The sequence below is a fragment of the Callionymus lyra genome, chromosome 10 (assembly GCF_982586985.1).
Source record: "Callionymus lyra chromosome 10, fCalLyr1.hap1.1, whole genome shotgun sequence".
Lineage (NCBI taxonomy): Eukaryota > Metazoa > Chordata > Actinopteri > Syngnathiformes > Callionymidae > Callionymus > Callionymus lyra.
In genome coordinates this window covers 22,543,241-22,563,826 of record NC_141827.1, presented here as the reverse complement: position 1 = coordinate 22,563,826, position 20,586 = coordinate 22,543,241, and the positions used below count along the sequence as shown (strand labels likewise).

General features: G+C 35.8%; 1 protein-coding gene across 3 annotated transcripts in view; it reads left to right on the top strand.

Moving 5' to 3' along the window:
* cdh22 (cadherin 22) overlaps positions 1-20,586 on the top strand; it is a 186,559-nt gene that overhangs the window by 86,712 nt on the left and 79,261 nt on the right. For 2 of the 3 annotated variants that reach the window (XM_087801455.1, XM_087801454.1), the window contains one exon: positions 11,402-12,400. In XM_087801455.1, the coding sequence (XP_087657581.1) occupies positions 12,170-12,400 (231 nt within the window). In that variant the 5' untranslated portion in view covers positions 11,402-12,169. Of the gene's footprint in view, positions 1-11,386; positions 12,401-20,586 lie in introns of those variants that run through there. The other variant, XM_087801456.1, reaches the window with a different exon arrangement.

Sequence of the window (20,586 nt, the reverse complement as noted above, 5' to 3'; positions counted from 1 at the left end):
GTAAAGGTAAAGGTAACTTAATAAAAATTATGACATACTCACATCTTGTTCATTGTGACTATATTCAATCGTTTAATATTCTAATTAAATTATTATTTAAAGATTTAACTTTGATGAAACCTAACATCTCTTTATTCATCCCTTATAATTCGTAAGTACAATGAGTTAAGTAATAATTAATATTACTATTTTAAAGGAGCAAAGAACATCTATAAAAAGTATAAATAGCATCTTAAATACTTCAAAATAAGTATTTGTAATTGTAAATATATTTTTCTATTCTCTAAAGTGGCAGCATATTCATACTTAATGGTAATAACGCCAGAATGTTTTACATCTAAGTCTTTATCTACTCGGGGGAAATCCCTTTATTGTGTTATAATAATCCTAATTACCGTACATATTCACATAATTATTTTTTAAGTAATTAGAATATAATATAGTTTTGCTTTTTTCCTTTAAGAGAGAAAGTATTATGTGTGGATTATTCTTCTAACGGTACTTACACATATTAAAGAGTGAAGCTAATTTTCACCAAATTTTATTTTTAATAATTTTTGTTTTGCAGCTTGAATTCTTTATTGTCATGCTGTTGAGGGTAAAATATAGAGGGCAACAAACAACATATATGTGAGTATTTTGTATTAATTAATAGGTAGCTTATCCTTTAACAGAGATATCAATAGATATAGTTTATTAATAGTTAATATGGGTTCTCCAAGTGTTAGCGAAAAAGATTTTATTGAATGACAAGGTTAATGTTTTCCCCTCACATCAATCTTTATATATATATATATATATATATGAGCTAATTGTACTGCTATGACTTAGTTGTAAATCATTAAATAATCTTTGTGAGATTCTCTTGACTCAATTATATCATTGTATATATATAAAGCCAAAAGAGAATGATTTCTCTCTGTCTGGTCCTATCCTTTTCAATCACCCTTTTTAACCATCTATGTTAGATGAGGCATAGAGAAGCAGAAGCTCAAGCTAATATGAATCCATATTCTAGCTATATCTTATCTAAGGCAACGTGTCATAATCTTCAGTCTTTAATTTCATGTTCTGTATGAGTCCAGCAATGTGTTTGTGTGTTTTGTCTATCAGTATTTATTCACGAATGTATATCAACAATCAGGGGATTTGATATAGTTTTTTGTTTCATTTTATTTTATTTTTACTTCAATGATATTAAGTTATCCCTCCTTTGACTTCTATCTCTGTTTTTTTTTTGTTTTTCTTTTAATTTATTGTACTCATTTTCTTTTCAATGTATCTAAATGTGTATGCCACACAAATGGTTTATAATCATTTCCTTTGCGTAAAACAATAAAGATATTTAAAACAAAAACAACATTTTAGTCCCCAGTTTGCATGTATATATGTACAATAAATCAACATAAACACATACTAGACTGGAAGAAACAAGCCTCATTTTTTGCTGCACGGAGAATCCGTCAGAAAAAAAAATCTGTATGTTAGTGTTCCTTCGACCCAATCTGGATCCTGGCCAATGTCATTTCTTGGACATTAATAGGCTGATTCATGGATAACATTTGCAAACCGGCTTGCTCCTCCAAATAAAAGATTCTTTTGTTTTATATGATACAAAAGAGCGAGTTGCCTAGTACAGGTACATTTGCTTTGATAAATGTGCGTTCAACAAAGTAGTGCAAATAAATATTCATAGCACTCTGTCTGTGACATCAAATTTAAGCATATTCTGAAGGCTAAATGCAATTTAATTCCAATTGCTGTGGAGAGCTTTTTAATGTTTGTATTATTTTTTTTTATAGAAGATGATAAAAAATTATAAATAAATACTTCTTTTTTTTCAGCTTCAGTTTCTGTTATTTTCATGACTCATCCAAAATAAGTAATATCACCTCAGCACTCTCTGTTAGGCAGGTGGGTCGGATTTTTATCCTGGCTTTTGCCTGTGTATCTCCTGCTGCAAACCAGCAAACTTGCCGTCTATGATTTATATTTGAGAGTCTGAAACACATAGCACCTGTTTTTTTTTTTAATTGCTCATGCTGTCTTAGGAAAACAAATGTTTATTTGTGAGTAAATCAGACACTGAGTTTTTCTTCAGTCTGGTGCCACTTATAATGAAGATCATTATGGTTACCATGTTTTTTACCTGGTTTTTTTTTGGATCTTATTGCCACATAGTATATGCTGTTAGCTTATTTCAATTAGGTAAATGTAATTATATCTATATACATATATATATATATATATATATATATATATATATATATATATATATATATATATAAACTTTATTATGTCTAATAAGAGTCTATTTTTTTTATGTTCCACTTAATGGTTTTCATTTTGCTAATCTTGTAAAATTTTAGTTTTTAAATGCATTTTGTACTTTCAAAATAAGAATGTATGTGTTTTAATTTGTATATATCTATTTTAACAGATATAAGGGTAAACAAATGCATGAGAATCTCACATATGACAAGAACGTTGTGTAACATCCAGTTTAAAGAAAAAAAAATCGACGCAAAAAAATGCAAAATCCACCATAAGTAGTTTCTGCAGGCTCATCTCATGCTATGTGGGCAGAAGAATTTAAGTTCTTTGGAAAAGCAGCAGTGCTGGCAAAAGAGGGAAGAAAAAAAGGGACGAGATCGTGGTGGGGGTGGCGGAAGAAGGTGGAAGAGAATGGACGGGGTTGGAAAAGCGGCAATTAGTGTAATTGGGAGAGCAGCTTCAGCAAGCCACTGACAGTATGTCACCTCTCATTATAACCAATAAGTAAACACAAAACCCTAATGCATGGCAACACCGATTCTGCACTCTGTTCACCATGTCAATTCAGATTTTGTTCCCAGTCATGCTCAGCTGCGGATCACTGGCTTGCCAATACGACACAGCGTTTTTTTTTATTTGGCATGTAGAGTTTGCCCAGACACAGGATGACACAAACGATTGTCAGCTACAAACATGGATGGTAGAACAGACTATTGTCCAACAGAGAACTTATCTTAGAATAGTTTCATTTGAAAGATGTTGCAAAACACAGTAATGGTATGATTTCTAAGAATTGTGTTGGCTAATGGTCAACAATAGCTTCTGTTTTAAAATGTTTTATTTTTTTTATTGTTCTGAAGAGAGCAGGAGTAGTGTGAAGCCATACAAGTGACTGGCTAACCTTCTTCCAAACCATGGATGGAAAAAACAGACCACCAAATTAAATCATTAGTGAAGGGTTGATGAAGCTTCATGAAACTGCAGTGTAGTAAACACACACATGATACAGTCGGGATGATAGTTCAATGTTGGAAACTATTCCAGGTTTAATTTCATTCCTAGATCAGAGTTTAAGATTAAATAGCAGAAAGTGCCACTGAGTGTTCTTCAAAAAATAAACACCAGTCATGAGTTGATGAGGCTTCATGATACAGCATTAAGGTTGTAGATCAAAGCCAAATATGTTAAAGAATACAGTGCCATCTAGTGGCCTTTTAAAATTAAGACACTGTATCATGATACAGCATCACACAACTGCATCATAAGGCCTCATCAACCCACCACCACTGACCACATCTAATATAGTCCATTATTATAATCCAAGATTAACTGAAATTGAATTGTTAATTTATTTAAAGGTTGTGTTAATGAACAAACAAAAACAACAGTGGTAAAAACATTAAACATACCCTTCAGAAGTGTTACAATAAATTGATATTGGTTCATATCCACAGCATTAATTCAATTATCTCCAGTACATTATAACATACAATTTAAACAATTGCAGAAAGAAGCTTCAATGATGAAAAATAATCTTGTATAAATGTGTATTAATATGGCATTTGGAAAGGCATGGGGGTCTCCTGCCCCCATATATATTCCCTCTAATAACTAAACAAGGTGTATATGTGGTATATGTGGGTTTTTTGGATATTTTTAATTGGGCTCTTCTGCTCCCCTTATACGACTTTTCCCTTGACCCAATTGAGTTTTCTTAAGTTATTAACAAACTAAAACAAAGTAAACTGAAATATCTTGAACTTTTATTTATGCTACATCATTAAGTATGTCTAGAGTTTAGGGTTAATCCGTCACTTATTTAAGAGGGTCCAACATAAACCTGGGCCAAATTCTTACAATACTTTAATCAAATAATGTGCTAATACTGTGTACTTGTTGATGTTACATGATGGTTGAACTTCAAATACTGAGTTCGAGAGTATCAGTGAACGAGAGTTTTCTTTTTTTTATTCTGTGCACACTCCTTTCTTGAAATCAACTTATGGGTCATGATCAAAAACCGGGATGACAGATAGGAACTGCCAAAATGGAACTTCCTTAGATAAGTCTTGCGAATCTCCTCAGAGGAAGGATGAGAAGTTCTGTCACCCGCTAAATAGTGTTTAGTTGAGCTGCCCTCTTTTCTGATAAGAAAAGGGCCCCTTGTATTGGTTCACACCTGATACGTGATGGTAATTCATATTTAAAGTTGCCTGCATAGAGCAAAAAATTGAGCATGTTACAGAATATCAGGTACAAAAATGATAAATATTTATAATCATAGCTTCATATCTATTTACATAGACTGTATACGTGTTTATTTATATGTATAATATTCACTTTTTGCCACCCCTAAGTGTCTCAGAAGAGTGTTGCTTAGCCAAGTAACTGTGACAAATTAGGATTGGAAATGACATAGTAGGCTATTTAATAAGCATGGCAGAAGGGATTGGACTCTGGTTTCGGGTTCACACGCATAAGCAGAGTGTGTGAACTCCTCATGGGCCCAGCTTTTGATGGCAGCTTTCATCAAACTGATGGCCTGATTCTGGCAACCGAAGATGGAGCTGTGGGTCTGTCTGGCGATCTACAGTGTTTGTGTGTGTGTGTTAAACTGTGGCTGCTCGTGTGTCTGCTTGGTCACAAATTCAGTTAAAACATAATCAGCGCTCACATCAGAGATATCGAGGCAAGCCAGTCTGCCTCGGGGGGTTAGTTATTAACGTGTCCGCATGCTAACCTCAGGCTATTACCTTCCGAAAATATCCTTCTTCATTCTGACAGCAGTCAGAGCAACTGTTGCTCGGCCAATGGAGATTATTAAAAGATGTGTTTTTATCGAATGGCGGTATTTCTTGCTCAACTCAAGACTGCACCAATAAGTGGTGATGGGAATAAATGTATTTTATGATAGAATTTGATCACATGCATTAAGTTTCAGCTTTTTTCCTCAGTGGTTGCAACAACAAGCAACAACGTCCTATATTCCTCAGTTACTACAATTGTCTTATTCTTATTATTCTCAATATATAACACTTCTCAATGTGTCAAAAGCATTGTCTATTCCAACTTTCTCTCCAAACTTTTCCACACAAGCTCATTCATTTTTGATCTGCTCCCTTATAGTCACTTCCAAAATAAAGAAATTCACCTGAAGAGATGACCCTAAACAACATGGTAAATGGTAAATGGCTCTTACTTATATAGCGCTTGTCTATGCTTATTCAGCACCCAAAGCGCTTAACACGAAGTGAACACATTCACAGACACAATCACACACTGATGGGAGTAAGCTACAATGCACGGGCCAGCTCAACCATCAGAAGAACACGGGGTAAAGTGTCTTGCTTACATTTGACATTTGAGCCATTCTCAGGGAACACTTTTTTCATGCTTTCATATTTACACATTTAACAATCTTGTTTGTTTTTTTCATGATGATTAACTTTTCGCCTTAATCTAGCCCCAAAAGAGTGTCCCTAAAAGTAATTTAGAAGTAGAAACTTTACTTGCAAATTAAGAGCAGCCCGTCAGCTCCGGTCCACATTCCTTGTAATCCTTTCTTTTTTTTTCTTTTTTTTAATACATAATGGTATTTGTCAAATTATTCTTTAAAACTTTGATTTTCACCTAATTATTAGGTTGCAGGTAATTTAAAGCAGCAAATTTAAGATGCGATAAATCAATACTTTTCATGAGATCAATGGCGGCCATATATATCCTTTAAGGGGTGTAGACTACTAACCCACAAAAACATCACAACGTTTGAATGTAGAATTTTAGAGGACTCCATATTTTTTTTAAATATTTTAGCTAAGGCGTGTATAAATTGTCAAAGATGACAGGTTTGTGATGCTATGAATCAATTATCATCCCACGTTAGTAGTGAATGGATGTGATACCGGCCTGACTACAGTACGTCTGATGTTGCTCACAGTGTGACAAGAGACTGCTCAGGGAAATGGTGTTTGTTCGGATACAAAAAAAAAAAATGCGAGGGAACATCCTTGTCAAGTAAAGTAGTGTAGAGAACAGAACCAAGTAGATTAGTTGTTGCACAGCCCAAGATGAAAATATGTTTTAAAAACCAGACCCGACAGGTGAAGCTGCTAAGGGAGAAATGTTGCGACAGTTAAGAAGATTACTGGGAAGAAGGCACAAAATAAATAAACAAAAGTGACAGTGAAGAACGAGGTAGAGATGAGTGAAAAGGATGTGGGATGGGATTAAAAGGTATGAAGGCAGGGCGAGGAAGTAGACAGTGGCAGTTCAAAGCCGAGAAAACAATGTGATGAGCAGAGGAGAGCAAAAAACCAGTCGAGCAGTGGGTTCTAGCATTTGTTTAAACAGAGAGTTCGACACAGATACAGGAGCAGTGGAGTGTGTGGAGTATTGAAAAGGAGGAAGCAGGAAGATGAGATATGGAACGTGAGAAAGAACAAATGTTTGACTGAGTGGTTGAGGTGCTGCAGGTGAATGTTGGCTTTGAATTCTAATGGAACACTTACACCGGATTTTCATAGATCCTGTTTGGTGCAGCTGAATTTCAAGATGTTTTATTCTTAAATCTATTTTGTTTCTGTTTGGGAATAAAGACTTAAAGATATTTGCAAGAGGTTGGAGATATTTAAAAAATCTTTATTACAAATACTGTCAGGTGCAAATGATATGATGTGTTACTGTATTACAAAAAATGAAAACACACAGAAAACTCAACAAAACAAAAAAATTGACAATGATTAGAAAAAAAATTATAATTAAAATACTGGTTCACAAATGCATACAAATCATATTGTGAATCTTAAAAAAAAATACAAAGACAACATTGGACAATCTGACACTGCGGACTGGAACTAGGATACTGCAATAACATAGAGTGTAAAACATAGTACATGTTTGGTATCTATATTTTAGGAGGTACGTTTGATTCTTAAATGTGATTTTCGTGAAAGGCAGACAATCCTAACCTTGGTGTGGTAACCTTGAATGAATAACAGTGGACTATGTGGCCAGTAACTTTTCCTGTTACCACAGCAACTCACAGATCTACAGCAACACGTCAAACAATTGACACTAAATTTGACTTCTTTCTTTGAAGTGAGATGAAGCAGTGACTCTTCAATATTTTACTGTCGACCCGAAACCACAGCACATCTAAAGTGTTTGAGGTCCGCCATCAACCATTCATTGGACTTGCCACAGCACATTATGTGCTTCAACGCTTGAGAATGTTTGGGCACAAGTGTCCGTATGAGAGAATGCGTGTCAAAGAGGGAGTGTTGTCTTCTGGCCATTGGCTCCATGCCTATCAGTTCACAGTGATCAGTCTTGCCTGGCTGTCGTCTGTCCGCTGCCAGCTGTCAAAGGGCCTGCTCAGGGCATGCCCACTGATGAGAGGCTGGAGCGACGCTTGAGAATCAATCCAGCGCTCTAATAGGTCACGACTGGCTGCACACTGCTTGCCAATAGCTTTGGATTGGAGAATGAGTAAAGCCGAGGGCGAGAAAAATGCATAATAACATCAGAGACCACAGAGAGACCAATATGTCGGCCTTATTTATTATCATAAACCATAGGCTTTTTGATTTCCAACGCAACGATGGAAAGTGCAGTAATTGACAAATATGTTGTTGTTTTTTTGAACGTCTCACTTCACTTTGGGGAAATTTAACACAATCTGAAAAGCACAAGTTCTCATTTCTGGCTTCTGGCTTCCTCTCTTACTCATTAGTTTCATACTTCGAGGCCTTATAATGAATAAGTGTGTACACTGTTAATGTAATTATCCAAGAACTGAGACGGAAGGAAAGAACACCCAATGGGCATAAAACGATTCAGTTTGTTTCTGAAACACCAAGCTATTTGATTGAGTTAAGTTTTTCTTTGAATTTAGTTTTTAAATTACTATTTTCGATTGGTTTAAATCATGCATTTGTTTGATTTATCATAAACAGCATTATTTCACCAGTAAATGTAAAATAAACTTTTTATTCTTTTGCAAAACACCAAGTTTTTTTTTTAAATTTTTTATCACATGAGGTGTGTCAATGCTATATATATATTCCTCTCTGCTAAAAAGTTCAATTTTTGGATGAAAATATCTGGATGAAGACATAGGATCTTGTTATTTATGTTAAACTTGTGAGATAACTCTTGAATACCTCTGATATTACAAGTTGTTGATTATTTATTTCAATTTGATTATTTATTTCAATTTTTTGGTTATTTATTTTAATTTATTTTTTTGAATGTCTTAATAAATGTCTGTTTAAGTCTTTAATTTTTAAGTCCTTAATTGTTTTAAGTGTTTAATGTCTGTTGTTAAGTTTTCATGTTATGCATCGTGGGTCAGAGAGGACCACAATTGAATTTATGCTGTATGTCTTAATACACGCATATTTGACAATAAAACAACTTGAGTTGACTTGGTGTTATATTACAATTTACACATGGCTCCAACTCATGGTAATGACATCAAATGTCCTTTTTAAAAAACTACCTAAGGACAAATTCATAAGCAATTTGTTGGAGACATTTAAGTCAGAGATTGTGTATTTTTTCGGTTACAGCATGGCAATTTTGTCAATTGCATAAAACCATCTGGTTCAACACAGCAATTTTCAGAATCAAAAAAGATGTATTGCCAGTCATGTAAGAACAAAAACAAATAACGAAACAGGAATTTAACATGGTACAGTGCAGCCCACCTCCTTTTGCATCCTGTTATCCTGGTAGCTGACTCCTCTGTATCAGTACTATCATCACCAACATGCTTTCTAAGACTGTTTGGTGGAGATGAGTTGATCAGGAGCACAACAGATGTAATCCAGTGTCCTTAACTGGTCCAGACAGCTTTGAGAAAATGTAGGCCATGTACTCTGAAATGTTTGTTTTGTTTGCATCTGTTCAGTTTGAATGGTTCGGAGCTTCACAGAGCCAAGTAAGTCAACATGTTTAATATATAATATCATGCCACAGCCCATTGACACACTAGAGGAAATATCAAGGAGGAGAATCAGGGAAGTCTGGCACTGATAATTCCACCTTGATCAAGCAAGGGGATTAAAAGATCAGACTTTAAAAAAAACAACTTAAATAAACATCAAAAATGTGTACGATACAAGTGTGATACATATAGGTGTGAAATGGCTGTAAAATCGGATGCAAGTTCGCAGACAAGTTCAATCTTTATTGGTTGCCCCTGCTCTGTTTACTCTGCAGATTAGACATCCCGACAGCAGTCCGTTTCCCCCGATACCACGGACATTTCCTTGACCAACAATCTGAGAAGGAATTATTTTCGGAAGCTTTCAGCCCGCTAGCAGTCAGGCGAGCGAGATTAGAAGTCCCCTCCTGGCCAGCAGAAATACGATTGGTTAAACCACCTTCTTAGCCCTCCAGTCTTCCCTTCCACGGTGTCGCAATCTTCTCCACATGGGGGGTCATGAGGTCCTGGATAAACCAAATGTTATTGTTTCTTTTCTTTCATTCTTTTCTTGGTTGCTCCTGTTCTATATACAATGTTTCACAAAATACCATTTATCACAGCCGGTGTCACACAAAGATCATAGTTTCATGTTTCTTCACTTTTTTTTTTCTTGTTTGATGCTGATCATTTAATGTCATTGTTTCAAATATGTCAACTCGGTCTCACCTCCATGTGAGCCTTGTACCGCTCTTGGGTGTTGTCAGGAGCATTAAGGGCTTGTTGCATTATTGGATTGCGTTAATTGATTAATACTTTTTATCCAATTAGTGCTCCCTCATGCAGTTAATCAGCCGGCCGGGGTCTGGGCTGGTTCATCAGGGCAGACATGTGCTTGTAGCTGATGTGAAGACCTCTTCTTTCCAACCTTAGTTTTCCCTTTCAACTTGTTACTCATTTAATTATTCAAAACTTTTCAAGTTTTTATCTCAAACACTAGTTACTGTAGTGATTTCAGATGAACAGAGGAGTGGTTAATTCCACATTAACTAGGATTAGTAAAGGGTTAGTTCCCCCAAAATTCATATTAGTATTCAGAGAAATGTATTCTTTATAGGCAAAACTGTAAGACGATTTAATGTAGCGACTAGAGCTCAGCTGTCCAAAAAGACACGCTTAAAAACACCCAAATACCTCCATGGTGCTCATCTGTAAAATCCATCTTGTATTGAAGCTTAAATATTAAGAATTGTTCAGAAATAAATTATATTATACTATATTTCAAGTTTTTTTTTTTTCATAAGCTGCCTAAATCTTGACACTTTTAACGTGTTTTAATGTGAAAAGACTTAAGGCTGCAGCTAAAAGACTGGGATCTTCCACTGAAAACAAACTTAAAGTAAGTTTCAACAGAACAATTCTTTAAAACGAGGCTTCAGTATAAGGTAGAGGTTACATACAAGCAGAATGGAGGTATTTTGAAGTTTGTGCTTCTTCTTAGACGAATATGACAAAGACGAGTGAGCTCCAGTCGCTACGAAAAAATGAACGTACATTTTTGCTTATAAATCTAAAAAGGAGCAAATCACTTTGAAAATAAACCAAACCTCGACATGAGGGTGAGTAGAAAATGAGTGATGGTTGAATTTTGGGTGAACTTTCACTTTTATGTGTTTACAGAGAAGACTTTATGTTGATTTTGATTAATCTACAGAAAAAGAGACTTTGTGTTTAACAATTGCAAACAAAAGTATTTCTGGGTGACGAGTCAACTGGAATCTGGCTAAGAATCCAATTGCTATGTCAGTGAGCGAAACTTCAAGTTCCCGATTGATCCTGTAGGAAACAAAAATACTAAGGACTTTGAGGAAAAATGGTTAAAGGGTGTTTCTTGTTTGAATAATGGCCACCATATGCATGTGAAGTATTGTTTTCTACAACATTCTCAATAGTTACCACTATAAGTTAGATGACCTTTTAAAGTGAGAATGATGTTTTTGTTGCCGTTGATTTGCTCTATTAACTCTACTCAATAGACCTTTGCATATAATATAATAAATAATTGTTTAATGCAAGTTTTTTCTTTTACCAAATAATTGAGGTTTTAAAAGTGAATTCCTGTCCACACACCTTCTCTTTTACAATGTTACTTCCAACCAATTAAAGTCTGTATATCATATATTTTGTTTTTCTGTTTCACAGATTTGTCTTTTCTGGATCACTGACTGGGAAGTAGGAGAAGGAAAGAGGGGAAAGTTTCCACACGAGCAAGTCGTTCTGGATGGGAGAGCCATTGAAGATGAAATGAAATCACCAACAGTAAAATTGCTTTGGCTTTTTACACTTCAAGGATTCTCTTTCAGAAAGCAATATCAATCGTGACCCTACCAAGAAGTTGTGCTTACAGAAAAGTTCAGTTCAATGAATTTTTTGGATACCGCTGGATAAGGTTGCATAAAGCCGAACACCTATCTCACCGCTGGATTTGATATGGCTGAAACCGGGATGTGCAGACTGCAGGTGGAAGAAAGCCTACCTTGAGCTGCGTCCTTAAATTCTCTCAGATGCTTGTTGTTTTTCGTTCCTTTTTAAATTGAAATTGAGATTTAAAACCATTTCTCTACAAAAGGCCATGTAGAGAGAGAGAGAGAGAGATCAGACACTCGATTAAGTGGAGCACGTACTATCAAAGAATGAGAATGACTGACCCACTTTTGATACAAAGTCATTTGCTGTTTTTTTTTGTCAAAATCCAATATGCTCCTTGACCTGCCCCGCACTCATCTGACTTTAGAATCGTCTTTGATCCAATGGATTAAGTCTCACGAACAAAGACAAAAGAAAACTCTGTAGTTTAAAACACTACAGCTTTAAAAAAAAAAAAACGCTGTCGTCTGAATGCCAACTTTTCTCTTCATGTAGACCCTGATTGGGTTTTCCTTGCATTTTGGTTCTTTTAGAAGCTAGAAAATGGCCCCTGTTTGGACAATAGGGCAGTGGTCAGTGGTAGCTGTGGGTCTCCTCAGCTGTTTAAGTATTCCCTGCTACCAAGCCCAAAGGACGAGAGAAAAAATCTCAGGAGACATGAAAGATCAAGACCAAGATCATTCTTCAATTGAACGAGTCAAAAGAGGATGGGTATGGAACCAGTTCTTTGTGGTGGAGGAGTACACCGGAACGGAGCCGCTCTATGTCGGAAAGGTAAGGATTTCATTAATGGATATCTTATTTCAACCATTGTTCTATCTCTGGGTCAAAACTGGAATATATTTTGGGCCTCCGGGTCACCTTGACCCAGAGACGACAAAATGCCTAAAGGGGCCTGATGTTTTATTAATTCATGGTTGGGTGAGATGTTTAGGATATTTCTTTGTTTTTTATGTAGTGTGTAGAAGTTTAAAGTACTTTTAAAATAAATAAAGTTTTGGCAGGTTTAAGGTGATCAACCAAATTACAGGATGGAAAAATAATGACATCCTCACCCCAGGCTCACAACGAAAGTAGTGCAGGTTTTAATGTTCACTAGTTAAAGGAATAAAAAAGAAAAGTCAAAGCAAAACTGACAAAAATACTACATTTTGCAATAATAATGTGATTTAATTAACCATTTAAGTGTAAGTCACTGCTAGCTAAGGCGCAAACCGTGACCTTTTTTGGTGTGAATCCACGGTTAATCTATACGAAGATCCTGTGCATCGATCTGAACTCTAGTTGGTCAAAGGATCGTCCAGATGCTTGCCCCACTGAAGGCCCTAGTTGAATACATTGACATAGCGACACCTAGAGGCTTCATCTAGAATCAAACCACATGATAAATACGTATCTACAAATGGAAAATTTCGGTTACTATTGGACGTTAGCTATTCTGATAATTTTCCAGTCAGGGATGGCCTTCAGAACTACATAGCTACACTTTTTTCCCACAGGAACTTTCCCAGGGATTAATAAACTATCTATTGATCCATCTAGAGTTGATAGCTGTGAAACCTTTGCTCTCAGTCCATTCCAGTGCAGAGCCAGTAATAACACAGATAATGAAGATATTGCACCTTATGTGTTGTGTACATTCCAAGGTCATGTCATGTCGTGTCATGTTCCATTCCGAAGCAAAGCTTTTATATTACTGGGTTAAACCTACTCTCTAGTGTAAAACCTTTCTAAGACCTTTTCTTTAAGCTGACTGAAATATTTTTAATTGGTGGTACAATTAAACGCATTGATCAGTCCACTCAGTATTACAGCAATTAATACAGGGGACAGATTAATAAAACCTATTATATATGATATTTTAACAAGTCTTATTTTAAAGCACTTTATCTTCAACCTTTTGGAGGCTTGAGGGGTCATTTATAGTTTGCATACCATTCATCTTATTTCGTGGAAACTACTCTGTAGTCGTTCTCCTCATTTTCCAGTAGCAACTTAAAATGAATCTCATAGAATCCCAAGAGGGATTTCCCAAGAGGATAGTAGGCACATTTGCATTACATCTTAAGATCGATCGTCTAATTATGTAAATAATTAATCTTATCAGTCTACTAACCTGTACCTGATCGTTTAGACTACTTATTATATTAGAGCGTAATGATCTGTCTCTAAGACGCATATATTACTTGATTGTTAATTTTCCATTATGTACATTCCTCTGGGGTATTTTTCTGTATCTTAAATAATGTTTCCTTTGCCAAGAAGGTAACGTTTTGTGAGTCCGTATGTCTGTCTGTAATCCGATAACTTCAGGATCCTTATCGATGAAACATTTTTATTAGTGGTGTACTGTAGTTCCATCTGAGTTTAAGAAGGTGTTGTAGTTTTTATAATTTACTTGTATGGCTTCTAACTGCTGCTGCTCTGTACAGAGATAAAAAAGAAAAGAAAACATAATTTCACAAAATAAGTCTATGGTCAAATCACATGTACATAATTAAAAAATAAAATAGAAGATTTCCTTTGATTGTAGCAACGATTAATATTTATTTAACATTGTTTTAGTCTTTCTAGATAAAATGGGTTTCCTGCAAATGTAATTATTTCCTTTTTTTCCATCATGTATATTAATACAATAACAATCTCCTTGGCAAAAGTGTGTTGTACCTCAGTGTCTAGTATTTTTTATTTTTTAAGATTAGACAGTGTTGGATAGGAGGTTCCAGATAGTAATCCCCATCATCATCTTCCCTTTCATATTCAACGTTAGGCTGACTGGCGGAAAAGAACAAAAGAATCACCTATTGAGCTCAGAAAATAATGACACCACTATATCATCTCAAAGGTTTCATTTAACTACATACACAGATTTATTTTCAAGTTATTGACAGTCCAGTTAACAGTCCAAGACAATTATGAAAGGTTTCATGTTCACAAGTCAGTAAGCAACGTGTAACTGAGAATTCCTAAGGAACTGAAAAGGGCACAAAGGTTGTGCACCTGACATGTCGAGCAAGTTGAAAAAGGGGACAAATCAAAGCTCATTTTCTTCCTGTCTCCCAATGAAAGTATACTGTAATAACATTAAAGATATTACTAATATTATGATTATTTGTAAACAGTGGTAAAGAAGTTAATTTCAAGTAGTAACTTAGTTTGGGTTACCAGTTACTGGTTGAATGCTGTGATAAAAAAAAAAATCATGAAAAGTTACAACAATAAATAAACAAGTACAAATAAATAATCGCCATTTTTTTTTTCTCAAAAGGCCAATACTGACCATTTTACCCCTTAGGAACATAAACACAAGTTTTCTGTTATAGATTGTTTAGCATTTACTTTTAAAATATAATGCATTTTTAAACGCACCATAGCAAACCAATAGCAATTGAACGCATCATTCGTGTGTGACAAAGAGGTCTAATGAAAGATTGTGTTTCCTCCAGTCTATCTCATCCATGTATCCATTGTTAAATTATTTTAAAGGGTTAATAAATTAAAGTAATAACTATCTACCATTGTATATACAATAAAAACAACATCTTAACAAAAATTAGGATTTTCATCACTCTCTAACGCTCTGCCAAGAGAGCTAATGGTAGTAAGGTAAGGTAAGGTAAGGTAAAACTTTATTGATCCCTCAGGAGGTCTCCTTTGGGAAATTGTTTAAAAGTAAAGTAATAGTAAAGTAGTTACAGCTCTGGTTACTTTCTTACTTACAGCAGTCACAAGGTGCTTTGCGACAGACTACATTAGCAAACACCATTGTTTTTAATCTGACTTTCCCTCTGATTGGAACTATTATGTGGACAGCACGAGTCATGTGGCGCACACATCAATCACGAGAACCCCGTGGTTCTCATCATTTAGACATGGCAATGGAGCAGATAATATTGCATCTGCATTTATTGATTTTTCTTTCCACAAATGAATGAAGATGTTCCCCCTGCAGCGGGAGCCTGGTGTCACAATATAATTATCCCGGAGGCTGTTATTCGTCTGCCATTTTGACTGGTCTGCATTTCTCGAGGGTGGAAGATCGGCATTGTCTGTACACAGAGAGAAAATGAGCGATGAATTGCGAAAAGGATATAAAGGGAGCCTGAAAATGATCACTGTATCTTCGTCAGCCAACAATAGCCAGGGACTCAAATAAAAGGTTTTCAGGAAACTTTAAGAAGTAACACAGCAGGAGGCCGGAGATGGAAGATTTTATTAAAGACCTCGCCTGAAGTAAAGACTTTTTTTTGTCCGATGTGAAAGTGCTTTCTTTGGAGCCACTGTTGGATCTAAGAAACTGATCTACAAATAATTAACTGTCATTCAAAATAAAGTGAGACTATTAATCTGTTCTAACCAGAAGTATTACCTTAGGCTCACGTTCCTCACAAGGATTTGGGAAGATCATGTTCCAAAGTAGAAATGTCCGTCTTCCGCCGGAGCCATCGCTGTCACTGCAGGTTTTCCCACAGCCACCCGTGTTCTCTTCATGTCTCAATAGCCTTTTCCCTTTCTCAGCCTGAAGCAGCCTTCACCTGTGCAGTGTGTGATCGTCTCTCTGTTAAGGCTTTGAAGCCCTCTAGATCAGAGAGCTTGACAGGCGGTGGTGGAAAGTTACTCCCTGCCCTTATTACAAAGACTTAAGGAAGAGGCGGCCAATTTGCCGCCACTCTGGAACCTTCAACATGACAGGCTTCTGTGGAAGATTACGCTAGTCTTTCCCAAATGGATAGGGACTGCACCTCATGGTCCACTTCGTATCATCATCCACTCCAATTGTCCACTGGTATATATATACATATATATAGATATATACATTTTTATATGTAACATTTTTTTTGTACAATCGTAATTCTCCAGCTATGAATATAGGAATATAAATTGAAAAAGTGACATACAGAAAAATGGCAACAGAGAAGCAAAGAATTCATGACATTGCAGTTACACTTTCATGACACTAGGGGAGCCAGAAACTCTATATTACAGCCTATGGATCGGGCCTTTAATACAATTACAAGTACTTAACAAAGTAATGGGAGTAATTTCAGACAGATGAGGAAAAATCATCATGAAGATTAACATTATTTACAAGGCAATTTACATCACCTTGACGTAAAAAGTGACTAAATTATGCATTTCAACTTTTAATCTTTATTTTTTTATGTACTTTCATATTTCAGCCATTTAAAAAAATGTTGGTGGTGAAGTGGCTATGAGGCCTTATCTATTAAGGAAATAATGTTCTGGTGCAGAGGCTTTTCTGCTAATGTTGTTCTACTTGAAAAATCTACCTGTAAGCTTCAAGGCTACAGTACAATTACTATTCAAACAATATAATACCTTTGACATTTGTAACAGAAAGAAAAAAACATTTTCTCACTTGTTCTCTGTTAGCTCTTAAGACTTTGAAAATGTTAAAACTCAGAAGAGCTGACAAGTATGAGGAGAAACTTCCACTGACTGACTCACACGTCATTCCCCTTCAGCAGGTTCAGTACGGTGACAGCAAGACTCCATATAACCCAGAGGTGAATGTGACAGATAATCAACAACATGACTCTCCCGAGTCACCCTACAGCTCTCCACTGTAAACCCTCTGGCACTTCTGACTACTACTTGCAAAAAGTTCAACTTAAAGCCAAAGACTGAGTCATATTAACTCTGCAGCTGTGATGACTGTGTGACATTTCCTGCTCGATTTAATGATGTCAAGGACAAAGCATTATTGGATTCATTAATCATCTTTGAAAGTTAAAACAATGGTGGGAGGAAGTGATGAATTAATCCAGTTATCAATTAAAAGAAAAAAGGTTTGCTTTTTTTTAAAGGGCAACACATTAGCATTTACTACAAACATTCTTCAGAGTTAAATACAAGTGGAATTATTTGTTCATGGATTATCATAGAATATATCTTAATTAAAGTAAAAATTAAAGGCTGCTCTAAAAAAATAAAAAAATAAAAACTTACAAAAACCTTTTTGAAATTATCTTTAAAAATATACTACTATTTTAATAGTAAAAAAACCACTAAACTAAACGCTAAAACTCGAGACACTAAAAGTAATGAGTACTGCATAATGGCTGCCTTGCTGCTATGTTCTTTTTTTCTATTGCTTATTTTTTGTGTATCTTATTATTATTAAAAAAAACTTTGTATTTACAACACTGGCAATAATAGTTTCTGTTTCTGAAAAGTTCAAAGTTTTTAATGAACATGATTTTGTTTTTTTTACAATTTAATGTGGTAGATTTAAATTGAAATATCTGTGAGAATCAACTCCTGAAAAGTATGTTGAATATGTTTAATATGCAAATAATGGATCTTGAAAATCATACATGATATAATATACATGTTTCATGCATAATTAATATGGATGTTTGATTTAACATATTGTTGTATTCAAATGAATGTACTTTCTATTACTTTTTTTTTATCTTAAGATCATGTTCCATTTATTAGATTAGATCGTGCTACAACTATTCCACTGAGAACTGCTATTAGATCCCCAACTTGTTCTTACAACAACTTGCATACCCTCCTTTTCCTTTATCGCAACCTCACATTAGAAAATGTGCTTAAGCCCCGCCCACTGAAAACTCTACTACGACTACTTAGATTGTATCATCTTGTTCTTTCTCTTTATTTCCTTTTTGTTTTTGTTCTTATTTTATTTTGATAATTTTTTATGAAAAATTGCTGTATTTGCTGTGGATAATTTGGAAAAAAACTATTTTTCGATCAAAAAAGTTCTACCTTGAGGTTTGTCACAGCAAGTCATTAATCCAGACCCGTTACATAAACACAGCGGGGCATGATTACAGCTGGCTGCAGGAGGATTGAAGCTCATTATTATGTCATAATGGACTCAGCTCTGGTAACCTCTCATTCGCCAATATATCAGGGGAGGACTTTATAAAGTAATAAGTTCAAAACATGGTCATGATGAGGGACTTACTGCATCTTGGAGAGGAAGACTTCAACATTTGAAACATGTGAGTGATTCAGGAGAGTTTGATTTTACAGTAGTTGCTCTTTTAATAAACTCAAAGCGAAGTTTCTATCTTTCTATGTGAAAATGATGTTAAAAAAAAAAAAAAGTATTATTATTATAAATTTGCAAATCTCTTACAAATGCCTTGTGGACCAATACTGGGCACAAGAGGGACCACTTATACATCTTATCTCATGCAAAGGAAAGATAATCTTCTTAATGAATAGGATCCACATTTTCCATCAAGTAAGCATTATTCGACTGTGACCTTTAGGGGGGAAAAAAAAAACTTTTGTTCAGCACAGTGTCTGCTTTTTCTGAGCTGCCAACATGAATCACTCCAGCGAGGATAGACTGACAGACGGATGGCTAGATCCAGCCTGAGGTGAGGATGCTAAAGCGGGATGAGGACAGGGGGTGGCGCGGTGGAGGGGGGCGGGGTTCGCGTCAACGCAGCTGAATGATGAACCCGGTGAGTGTATGTGTGTGTGTGTACTCCTGGGAGGCGGAAACTTTAGGAAGTTGCATGCTTAGTGCCAGTATTTGTGCAATTGAATTAACCATTGATGACATCACATCGCACACATTCGAGTCCGGGGATTTTTAATTTGGAGAAGAGAGCATTGAGGGAGTGTGCGAAGGGGGAAAACGCATCCAACGGTGCATGCCAACTTTTACCCCGATAACTCCACCAGTATGGACCATGAAATTTTTATACCAGCTGAAATATTGATACCTCCAAAATATATCTGGCAGTATATTTTCTCGGACTGTTCCCTTATTTGTCTCGGGGAAGATTTCTCAATGACGTGGAGGAGCGAGAGAGGCAATATCAAGCCACATGCTTGCATTATTTCACAGTTTTTTACGACAAATGCTTAATGAAAACCACCGCCAGGGTGATATAATCCGGTATTTAATTAAGCCTTTATAAAATATTAACAAGGGAGGCCGATGTGATTTCCCGTCGCCTCAGCCCGGGCTGTGTGGAGTGAACCAGACTTTCGCTGCACACGGCTCTGGATTGTAATCCACAAGAAAGAGGGAGTGAGTCCAGCACATATAAAAGAGCAGAAGGGAGGTTGCGGTCGGGGGCTGATGCTGTCTTTCTCGCTGCCTCGGGGATGTATTCTAATCACATTAGCCGGGAACTATAGCTTTGATTTATAGGGAGTCTTCTAAGTTCACTTTCAGCCCCGGCACCTCCACGTCTTTACTTTTAACAACCTCCGAAATTACTTTGATCTCCTAATTTGGGCGTCACATCCTGTGAAGGGCAGGACGTGAAGGAAAGCTGTAAATCATTGCTATAATAGTGCAGGTTTTTTTTTTTTTTTTTTTTTTAAAGATGGATGAATGATAGCATGCTAGGACAGGTGATTGAGCCACTTTTGGGTTTAAGAAAATGAAAGCTTAGTTGTGAGGCTTTATAAGATCTTTGTCGCCACGAAATTACACAACAAGTCTATTTAGGATTTTCTTCTTTTACCGTCATCTCTGGCGTCTGTCTGTCCATCCAGTGTTGCTTCTTACCAGTGATGGTTTGATGAGGTCTTATGAAACACAAGATAAGGTACTAGATGGCCCTCTCAGCTTAAAAACGATGTCAGATTTTTTGAATTAGTGGATCAGGGCAAAATATTGTAATTTAGTGCCATTAATGGCCTTTCACAATAAAGGCGCTGCATCATGATACTTCATCAGCTGTTTCATGAAGCCTCATCAACATTCATTCTCAGAAGACTGCTTTAGTGTTCAGGTGAAGATGAAGTTGCAATGAACTATGATTTGTTACAACCTAGTGTTTTTTTTTTATTTTGTTACCCATCATGATACTCGAGCCACAAATCAGACCCACATGCTATTTACTAGCTTTCGTAACTGGGAATTCTATTAGTTATATTATACGTAAAGATGTACATCTTTCAATATTCCAATATAAAATATTGGAATATTAAGTACTGTG